Source organism: Mastacembelus armatus, chromosome 6, assembly GCF_900324485.2.
Source record: "Mastacembelus armatus chromosome 6, fMasArm1.2, whole genome shotgun sequence".
Lineage (NCBI taxonomy): Eukaryota > Metazoa > Chordata > Actinopteri > Synbranchiformes > Mastacembelidae > Mastacembelus > Mastacembelus armatus.
In genome coordinates, this window is record NC_046638.1 from 10,625,844 (window position 1) to 10,636,872 (window position 11,029).

An 11,029-nucleotide genomic window follows, 5' to 3' on the forward strand; every position below is an offset into this window, starting at 1 on the left:
CATTTTGGCAATATTTTAAAAAATTATGTGATAAATGAAGAAAATACTTCACATGACAAAAATCAGGACTGACAGCTGGTCTGGCTTTTTGTACGTGTTTATTAACAGATTGCACATAAATATTAAGTTGAAATAAATGGACCTAAGAAGTACAGCGCAGATTGGCAACATATCACACTTAAAAACTGAAATATATTCATGTTAGAGCTTTTTGAAAGATTTAAGAATTCTCCTCTTCATCAGCAGGATTTCATACTTTTGGTGTAACAACTAAGCAGGGTTCACTCCTCCACTAAATTAACAGAAAAAGATGTTAAGGTGATGAATTTCTAACAACAAAAAATAATGCAAATAATGACAGTAGTAATGATAGTTTACTAACATTTCCAAAGCCTGTTTCCTTTTTATTTGTTGGGCAGTTTTCAACATGTGAATGAGCAGTGCCTGCAGGTCTTCCACTCTTTGCACAGGTCTAACAGCTCTGGTTTCAGTGGGAATATTTACATCTTGAAAGGCAGACTCCATGAAGGAACTATCCACAACACTTTTCTTGCCCATGAAATGGCCTTATAGAACAAAACATATCCTCTAAATTTAAGCTGTTAAAAATACACACTAACATTAAAGAAAAAAGCAGAAGATACCTTGTTATTTTTCCTACCTGTTGCCCATAGATTCCCCCTGGGATTCATCTTGATCTTCGAAACTTTATTTCGTAGCTCAGTTAAATCAAGAGTCATTGAAGATGTCATTGCAATGTATGCAATAAGGATGAAAGAAGACAGGAGTCCTGCTCTGCAGATCTTTGTCAAAGTGCCTTTCATTCCTCAAAGTGTTCTACACAATTTGGTGCGGGTTAATTAAAAAGTCTTTCAGCTTCTGTTACTTTGGGGAGAGTGTGTTATACTGAGATAGGGTGGGCTTAATATTCTAATGGAATGAAGTCATCCATCTGCATTCGGTTTCTTATTGGATGCATGATGCACATTAGAGAGCCTGTGTCATTTTGATTTGCTGACAGTTGTTAGGTAGACAGCCTCAGTTCAAAAACCACAAATTATCACATTGAAATACTATTCACTACTTTCATGTCATTATTTGTTAAGCTCAACGTAAATCAAAAGACAAAGCAGAGAAATTAAATGCACCAATTTATTTGTAAGTACTTTACGTAAACATAAGAGCAAGGCACATGGGCCACTGCATGCTGAATAGATGTAATGGCTTAAGAAATGCTGTGAATCCTGTCAATGACTGTTATGTACATAGGTTACTACCCTATACAAGTCCTCACTGTACACAGTATCAAAAGTACAAATATCTTTCACCAAGCATTACAAAAGAAGTTGTGAACGAGTCATTTGTTTCAACCTCTGCACACACACTACCGAAACGTGGTGATTTAAGGATTTAAGATTACAGAGAAATAAAGAGCTCACATAGCACTTACATAGAAAATTCACTTGCCAGTTAAAGTCAATATGACCATATAGCCTTACTATCATTCCCAAAATAATTTATAAAATTTAATAATGTGGGATACTACACATTTTATAAACTAATTTTTACATTGCACTGAGATTACCTGCAACTCTTCAAAGCCTTTCACCGTTTAACAATCACTGCCATTTACCATGGAGGTAGGAACTGTCATGTATTCAACACGTAACAAAAGGTTCTGCTTTAAAACTCAGGACCTGTTAACGAGAAGAAATCACCATTATTATAGTAAAATTATCATTTTACCATTATGATGGTAAAAGGAAATATCTTGCACCTGAAGTCAACACTAATTGACCAAATTCACCTGATTTTACCACTAATTTTATTATGTGCCACTTCATGTTAACAGGTCCTGCAGTATAAATCATTATCTCCGACTTGTCGCCAAACTTCACTTTTAACACCTGTTCTGGATTATCGAAATCATTGTACCCTGATTTGACATAACATTGACCGTTCACTTGCCTGAAAAATACACTTCTGTCAAACTGAGGTATTTGCAACACTGCTGCACCACACATTCTATACCTCTCCACAATTCCCCTTAACACTCAAAGGAAAAAAAGAAAAACAAGGCCAGATCTGGGACAACATACACAAATCAAAAATTCAACATGAAAAAAAAAAAAAAAAAACTGTTTCAAAATGCATGTATTCAAAACAAACTCTTGTTTTTATGTCTAGCCTAACTTCAGCTGGCTTTGCCTTGCAAAACAATTTCACACCGGTATTTTAAACTTAGACAATACTGTACTGCTTTTAAATGAAAACTGAACTCCCTTCGTACTGCACAATAATTGCAACCCAGTCATGTCATAAAACCTGATACCTGAATTTCATTCAGGTAATACTGTGTAGCATTAAATGTTTCAGACTAAATGTAACCAATTACAAATACCATTGACTAAAAAAGTGAAAATCCACCCCTTCACCGTTACATCAATCAATACCAGACACTAACAGACAGTCCTGAGTCTCCTGTCAGATCAGACTGAGCATTTGCAGAAAAAAAAAAAAAAAAAGAATTAAAAAAACAAAACAAAAAAAAAAACATGTCTGAAAGGCAGGACAAATACACTGTATTACCAACATGCAAAAGCTACATAAAAATAATTGAAATGAATATTAATTTGTCTTATTTATGAAAATACTGTTCTTCATTAAATGTTTAGGATCTCTTTGAATACAACACATGACCTCTGAAAAGAAATTTCTAAATCAAAGGCCACTTAGCACCACCTCCAAGACATTAAAGTAGTTTTAAAGAGGAGTTGAGGTGACTAATGAAGAGAGGCTGTTTGTGTCTGAGAGTAAGCGCTTACTTTTAAATTACAGTCCATGGTCTTGTCACAGTGCATACTTTCTGGCTCTTCTGCCTGTGAGGGCTCAGATTTGTTGAGCTCTGGTAAGCAATTATTTACCTCCTCAGCCTCTGCTGATCTAACTGGCTGATTATCCAAGACCTTTTTCCTAACCTCTACCTCCTCTTCATCTTTCTCTTCTTTCTCTTTCTCCTCAGGATCTTTGATTTTGTGTACAATGAAAAGGTGTCTGCTGAGAGAAAGCATGGATGTGAAACACAGTCCGCAGTGAAGGCACTGAGGAGTGTTTTCATCAGTTTTATGTTGAGGTATATGCTGCTGGAACTGAGTACTGTCATCTGTAATGAAGCCGCACTTTGAACAGCGGAACTGAGCTTTCAGTCGCTTCGCTGAAGGAGCTTCCAGACTATCGGCATAATCCTGGCTCTCTGCCTGCGCCCCAGAACCATGTCTTTCTGATACAAACCCCTAGAAATCAGAGAAGTCACTTTTAAACGATAAGCAGTAAGAGCCCTAACATTTATATTTGTGTCTGTGTTTTTATTTGTGGTTTGTGTTAAAAGATAATAAACACATACCTTGCCCAAAGCCTTTTTTGATTCCTGAATGACTGTTTTTGCCATTTGACCAAGATCAGGATTTTTGATTCCATGCATTAAACTGATATGGTTCTTCAACATGACACTGGTTGTGAATATGGTCTTGGTATCCGTGCAATACCTCAAGTTTAAAAAATAAAATACCTCAAATAAGTGAAACTGAATGATTGTCCTGTTTTATTTAATAAAAAAGTATTGACTGATAATAGTGGTTTGTGGATTTTCATAACTAAAAATCTTACCAACAAGTGTACGTTTTCTTTTTTCCATCATGGTCAATGCGAATATGCCTCCTCAGACTGGTTATAGAGTTGAAAGACTGCTCACACTGTCGACATGGATATTTCTTCATTGACTGTTAGAAAAAAAAAAAGTTTAAAAAAGGTAAATGAAAGTGTTATTTGAGTTTGACACAGGTCCCTTCCAATGTGCATTTTGATGATCTTGAGCTACATACATGTTATTAAAACCTTACTTTATTACATAATTATAACCATAAGAATTACCAAAGTTACCAAACAAAAACATATCAAAAGATAAAAAGTGCCAAATTCTGACAATTCAATTTTATATCAGGGCAAAGTTAATAGTGACACTGCATCGCATTCAAACTGAAAACAATATATGAACTGATCATAAATTAATGCTCAGTGCTGGAGTCTGGACAATTACAAATGTGGTGCGTGTTGTGTATGATCCTTATTCTTAAGGCTGACTAAAAAAAATGCAATTGAGTACTTATATGTTTGGCTCGACAGAAACACATTCCAGCATGGTAAAGTCATTATCCTCTACCTTTCCGTGTTTGGTCTTCACATGAGCAACATAGGAGTCTCTTTCAGCAAACCACTGGAGACACTCCCCACATGTCCAACCAGAGGGCTTCACCCGAGTTCTACTATCCTGCTCAGCTTTTATTCTGGGACTATCGGTGTGCTTCATAAGACTTTGGCTCTTCTTTTGTTGGATGGAATGAACATCCTGGTACCAGTCAATATTATCAGTCTGTTTACTGTCCTCTGTCTCTTCTGCCAAGTTTCCTACATGAACACCCTGCAAAACAATAATTGATACAGTATAATACAGAGAATCCATCATTTATGCTGCAGTGTTTGACTACACTGACACTTCAAAGTGTTACTGGACTAGGTGAGTGACTTTATGTATAACCATGTTGGTTTTTTCTGCATCATGTACATACAATTAAGACTAACCTTAAAGTGCTGCATTAACAGATGCTTTTGTGCAAAGACCGAGTTACACTCTGGGCACTTGAATACACAGGTAACACGCTTGTTTGCATTCTGATGGAAGTGCTGAAACAGTAACTGCTTTTTCTTGAAAATGGCTTCACACGAACACTTGAAGATTAACCTGCAAAAGAAAGACAGTTAAAACTGAAAGAAATTAACAAATTGAACAACAGTCGGCTCATGAAATGTCGACTTACTGAGGGGACGTTTTGCTTGCACTGTGTTTACTTTTCAAATGAGCTTCGCAGCTTTCAGACGTCTTGAAGGCAACTGGACAGTTGGAGCACTTGTAAAGGACCTCACTGTGTTTCTCTTCAATGTGGGTCTTTTGTCCTTGAAGAGTCTTGAAAACCATGTCGCAGTGAAGACATCTGAAAAGAAAGGAAAAATGTTTCCACTTTTCTGTAGCACTGTATTGTATGTCATGAAGATATTTTAACACACAACTGCTTGTCGTGCTTGCTTTCTTACTTGTACCACGCCTTGCGTGCGTAGTGCAGACAGTTTTCCTTGACATGCTTCTGTATGTCTGCAGAGCGACTCAGGGCACCACACTCAGGGCAGCAGTATGGAGACTTGTGTGCATGAATACGCTGGTGAGCTCTGAAGCTACACTTGTTGGGTAACAACATTGAGCACACCTTACACAACTGTTTTATAAAAAGAAACAAAACAAAAAAAAAATACAAAAAAAATAAATATTCACCTTGGAAAAAATAAATACTAGTCATGCAGCCGTCAAAGCAGTAACTCTGGAGATACTCTACATTTTTCTAATTGGTTGACAAAGCACATAAAAGCAATAAAACCAACAATGAACTGACAGGACAATGCACAAACATGTTCTTTGTGTGGCTAAAACATGATATAGCTTATTCCTTTGCGTCATACACTTCAATTGTGAAAATTTCAAGTAGCTGTATTACAAATATGTTAGTGTACCATACTGTTGCACTGGGCAGGTGTCATTATTATGAACATTTTAATCAATCCCACATACTCATAGGAGCAATAAAAGTGTATTATTTCTCAGTGGAAAATCGACTCCAAAAATGGACTCTATATAATATAAAACAAACTATGTATTTATGACCCATTTTTAAGAAGTGGTTTTCTCTACTCACTAGTCCTTCTACATCTTCTGAGAGCCTCTGGAAGTGGCCTGCAAGTGCTTTGTAGTCAGGCAACTGCTTGTTACACTCCAGGCATCGATGTCGATGGCAATTGACGTTGTCTGGATATAAGGGTAGGACAGGTTGGCTTTTAGAAGAGGAGGATGAAGAGGCGTAAGTATCCACGTTCACAGGCTCAGTACTCAGGGGTACAAACATTTGTTCCTCTGCTATGGGTTTCATATTGAGTTGTGTGCACTGCATCACCATGCCATTATTCTTGTGCTCCCGGGCATGTGCCAACAAGGCACACTTGTTGAAGAACACCATTGTTTTTGCACATTGTGTACATCCAACTTCAATGTGGACGCTCCTCCTGCTGTAATGATATACAAGGCTCCTCTCCACCCCAAATGCGTCCCCACACTCGAGACAACAGTATCCATGTGGTGGAAGGTTGATATTGCTCTCAGGAGGAGGGTTCAGATCGGGTACATATGTAGGCACAGGGTTGGCATTGTTCAACAGTCTGTTCAAGGTCCCTGCTGCTGTGTTAGCAACAGGAGTGCGAGGATAAGCGTTGGCTGTTTTGACCTGATGCACCAGTGGGACAGTACTGTACACCGTGGAGGACAGTGTGTGTTGTTGATGAGAGGTGGAACGTGCTGCCACTGAAGCAGCAACACTGTGAGGAACCAGATTTAGACTAGCTAAGTGCATTGCTTTGGGAAGGAAGTTTGTGCTCGTTGTGTGGCCCGTCGTCGCTGGTATTCTCTTTGGTTTCTGCCTCTGTGTAGCAGATCGTTTGACACTAGTTTTACAAAATACTGATGCAGGCGATGTGCCCGACCTCCTGGAGTTTGTCTCTGATGCGTTGTGTGAAACTTTCAGTGAAGATGTATTAGTTACGGTACCTTTATTCTGTACTCCAAAAAGGCTATCAACAGCCATATTTTGAGAGTGACGAGGAGACATATTACAGTAAGAATCTTCACTAATCATACTCTGTGATGGGGAGGATTCATATGCCGAATGAACTTCATCTGTCTCTGAATCAGGCAGGACACTAGTGATTGTACGCTTGATCTGCCCAGATGTGGTTTTGATCGTTTTAATTCGCACTCTGGGTATAGCAGGGGGTGAACCGGAAGTCACTGCAGGGGATGCTTTGCCACTACTATCACTACAGATGCTTACAGGACTATCAGAGGGTTTCATCAACCGTTTCACAGCTTCGAATGGACTTCTTGGGCTTCGTGGGGATATGGGCACCTTGGGGCTAGCTTTCATGCAATCATTGTGACCCACTGATGAATCTCTTGGATTAGCCTGCTCACTTGTATCTTTCCTAGCATTCAAAGCCACCAGAGCCTCAAGGCAGGACGATAATTTAGACGTCTGAGATTTGACATGTGGATAAGAGGTGGAAATATCCATTGTGGTTGCTGAAATGCAGTGTGTCTCAAAGTTTTGGTTACCGCTTGCCAGTGGAAGCGCATCGTGTACTCTAAGCGCTTTAGCCTTTTTGTTACTGGCACAGATTTCAGAGGGTTCTTCATTTCGACTTTCTGCTGTGCTCCTTAGAGTGTTCTTGGTAATATCAGAGTCCTTTGGACAGTCAGCAAACAAGCTGAGGCCCAGGTTTTTTGGATTGTCTGGTACTGAAGGTTCCACCACAACTGAAGCTTCTGGGAAACAGGGTCTCTCCTGTTTTGGATGCGTTTCATCTCTATTACACTGTGTGTCTTCAGACTCAGGACTGGAGATGGGACTAAAATGTGAAAGTGTCTGGGAAAATATGGGTGTTCCATCAGGTTTGTGCTGAATAGGTGCCTTTCCAAGAAGTTCTCTTGAACTCTCCCCATTTAAAGCGGAGACGAATGACCGAGAGAAACCAATGGTAGTTGTCTCAACAGTGTCAATAGAGGGCTCTTGTTCCCGAAATCCATTTTGTAATACTGATCCTGAGTGAAGCTTATCACCAAAACCTTCCAACAACTCATGGCGACTTGTGTTTTTCACAATAACACTTACAACAGGAATATCTGCTGCAGTGGCAGCTTGGTTACTCAGTAGGGAGTCATCCAGACATATGTCTGTGTGTTTCAGCTGACTCTCTGAATCCTCATGACTCCCCTGGATGGGCTCTTTGGCATCCAACCCTGTGGCGTCTGGGATATCAAAGGCGGCTAAAAGATCATCAAAATCTGGGGTTTTCATGTCACCCATGGCTGCGCGGTTTCATAAACCTACAGAAACACACGCAGTATTAGCTTAATATGTCACCCTTCAATTTACACCGTGGACACTGCATGCAAAGCTTAAATGTGAGGACTAACTTCAGCTAGCTGCAGAGAAACGTCATCTGTGCTAAGGTTAGCTTTAGCTAGCAAGCTAAACGTTGACAGAGTCTGCAGGTCTTCGTGTATGCTGCCACTATTTTGTTGCAAAACGTGCATTAGCAGTCATAACACGAGCAACCTAACATTTACCACAGACTACTATGCACACGACGTTGGCAAATATCAACTCTTGTCAGTGCAGCTAATGCAGAAGTCTGCTAACAAGCTACAGGGAGTTAGCCGAGCTACAGCATAGTGGAGCCCTGCCAGCGAATTAGCAACCTAGCTTAGCAACATGCTAACGCGCTAATAATTTAGCCAAGCTCGTAAACTCGCCACTCTTTGATGCACAAGTGCTCTTACCATTTGATCCGGTTATAGTTAACAGCTTTAATGGATAAGCTATATAGTCTGTAGCTGTAGGTCTGTGTTCAACAGCAAAACTGTTGCAGGGTTTCACAGCTAGGCTACAAGCTACTAGCGTTAACTTCGTCTTTCTTTTGCTTCCATGGGGAATTGAAGCCCTCGGCGCTGTCTTACAGGCGGGAGGCGGTGCCATTGCGCGCGTTACTAGCTGCATGTCCCCAAATGGCAAGGCTGCTGTATTGCTCATGCGTTGTTATAATAATATTATCTAGCTCGCAATCAAATGTAGGTCGGTTTTGCATTATGTTAAAAACATAATCCCACTAAAATCACGTATAAAATATAGAGGTCTGTATCTAATCACCCCCGCCCCCCCCCCATATTGCTGTGTTCAATCTACTCGTACTTTATGTTGTGAACTTGCTCATATCATTGCTCAAATTTACTTTTAAATCTTACTTTGCATGCCAAATGACAAACCTGCTTTATGGTTACAAAAGCGGTACTTCATCAATTTAAGTCTTGAACTTAAATTTATTCAAATGAAGAGTGGTCAGAGATGTGGGTGCAGATGTTACCATTTCATAACTTTAGTCCCTAAAATGCATCAGACACCAAACACCCTGGATTATACATTTCACACAGTGCAGCTGACACTATATGGAGAAATATAATAATATGTCTTTAATTATGTGCATGGTGAAAATAACAAAAATGCCCTGAAAAGTGAGATTTGATTGATGGTCTTTGGGCAGATTGTGTTGTGTAGTGTTTAATAAAAAAACAAAACAAAAAACATAAGTTTCTTTGTCATAATTACCAGCTGAATGTTGCTTTGGACAGCAAAACAAGTCATCTAGCCTAATCTTTTCCCATTGACCCCCACTCTTTTGTGGTAGTGCTTCTGTAATGTTTAGTTAATTTATAATCAGTATGTAAATTAAGGAAATCAGACATCAGCCCCACTGTTTGTCCTTGTTAACAGTCTGTATGCTGTAAATCAGAGGATATTGCAGAGAAAGATAAGGTATTGTTTTATTGTTTATTTTTAATATGTACCTAAGGTTTCTTGTTATACAATATTGACAGGATGTGGATTTGCCTAGTGAAATAAAGCAGTGAGGATTTGAAAGCACGTAGACTAACAATGAAACTGTTGTAATATTTGCCAAATCCATGATATGAAAAGTCACAACTCACATTGCAGTTTGCAACAAAACATGCCCCAGTTTCCAAGTAATATTTGCACAACATGGTTCATTTAAGGGCAGCTGTCACTATATATTGTTGTCTGTGATTGAGAGGACTGTTCAAATGCCTCTTATTTGGCAAGGACGGACAGGTTAAGCTTTTAGAGTCTATAAAAGATCCATGACCTCAGGAGCCCTTGATCCAGGAAAGAGAACACATTTTACTGAGGAAGTTCGCTTTTTTATGTCCTTTGAGACAAAGCTGAGGGCATTAGGCCCAGTAGTCTTCCGGCTAGTCAATCTGTAACAGTAGTGACACTAATTCCTGTTAAATTTATAGACACACAGGCCTGAAGCACTTTGATATAAAAATACTTCTGTATAAATACCACAAAGCCTATGATGTAAACATAGCCTTATTTTGCTGCATACATATATAATAATATATATATATATATATTAGTGATATATATATATATATATATATATTACTGATCAGCAAGGCTATTTGAAAGATGAAACAAACTACCTTTGTGAAACTAATTTTACATAAAGCCTTGTTTAAATAAGACAGAAGGATCAAATGAACACACTGGTGGTGGTGAGATATTGGATAAACTTACTTTAATATTGCGTAAATTTGGCTTTTTCATTTTATTGTATTACCGGTACATTCATCCCTCTGCAAGTGTATTTCTCGATTATAGTTATGACTGTCAAATGAGCTTTGTGTGCATAAAAAGGAATGTCTTGGCTTACTAAACTATTTAATGTCACACTACATTACTGTTATTAGGTCATTAACTTTACTAACAAATGTCAGGGTCTGCAAGTCTATTTGGGAACTTAACAACACAAATATCTTGTTGTTCAAAACCAAAATGTTTATTGCCATTATCCAGACAGACTGAGCTCCCATTGAATGTTATGAGCCACGGAATAATTGCATTGTTGAAGGAATCAGAGCTTTTCGTGTATGACAAGATCAAATTTGAACTTCAGTTAGTAGAACAAATAGTTGTAATTATACCCAGTCATGTATTATCACCCTAAGTGTAAAGTACTGATTGCTCTACAATAAATTTAATGGAGAAGATAATAGCTATAACTGATTACGGCTATCTGATTTTGCAGTATATGGACCTCTCATACAGATGAACAAAAGGTGACAAATCTAGGAATATTTTTTTTATGCATTTTGTATATTATTTGTCATTTATCTATTATATTCCAATGCATAAGTAATATTATGCTCTCATTGCAGTATTTAATATTTGTACACAGACAAAAATGTTTATTTCAGTATAATTAAAAAGATAAGAAAAAGTCATTTTGGGTTTGT

At 38.4% G+C, this 11,029-nt stretch overlaps 1 protein-coding gene across 1 annotated transcript; it reads right to left on the reverse strand.

Annotated features, from left to right (window-relative positions):
* Nucleotides 1-1,138: 1,138 nt before the first annotated feature.
* Nucleotides 1,139-8,631, reverse strand: znf592 (zinc finger protein 592). Its single transcript, XM_026311642.1, has 9 exons — nucleotides 8,495-8,631; nucleotides 5,802-8,038; nucleotides 5,149-5,327; nucleotides 4,875-5,048; nucleotides 4,639-4,798; nucleotides 4,220-4,477; nucleotides 3,667-3,779; nucleotides 3,404-3,545; nucleotides 1,139-3,293 (listed from the first exon to the last, which is right to left on the reverse strand). The coding sequence occupies exons 2-9, from the start codon at nucleotides 8,016-8,018 to the stop codon at nucleotides 2,784-2,786; spliced, it is 3,753 nt and encodes a 1,250-aa protein (XP_026167427.1). The 5' UTR covers nucleotides 8,019-8,038; nucleotides 8,495-8,631; the 3' UTR covers nucleotides 1,139-2,783.
* Nucleotides 8,632-11,029: the final 2,398 nt, after the last annotated feature.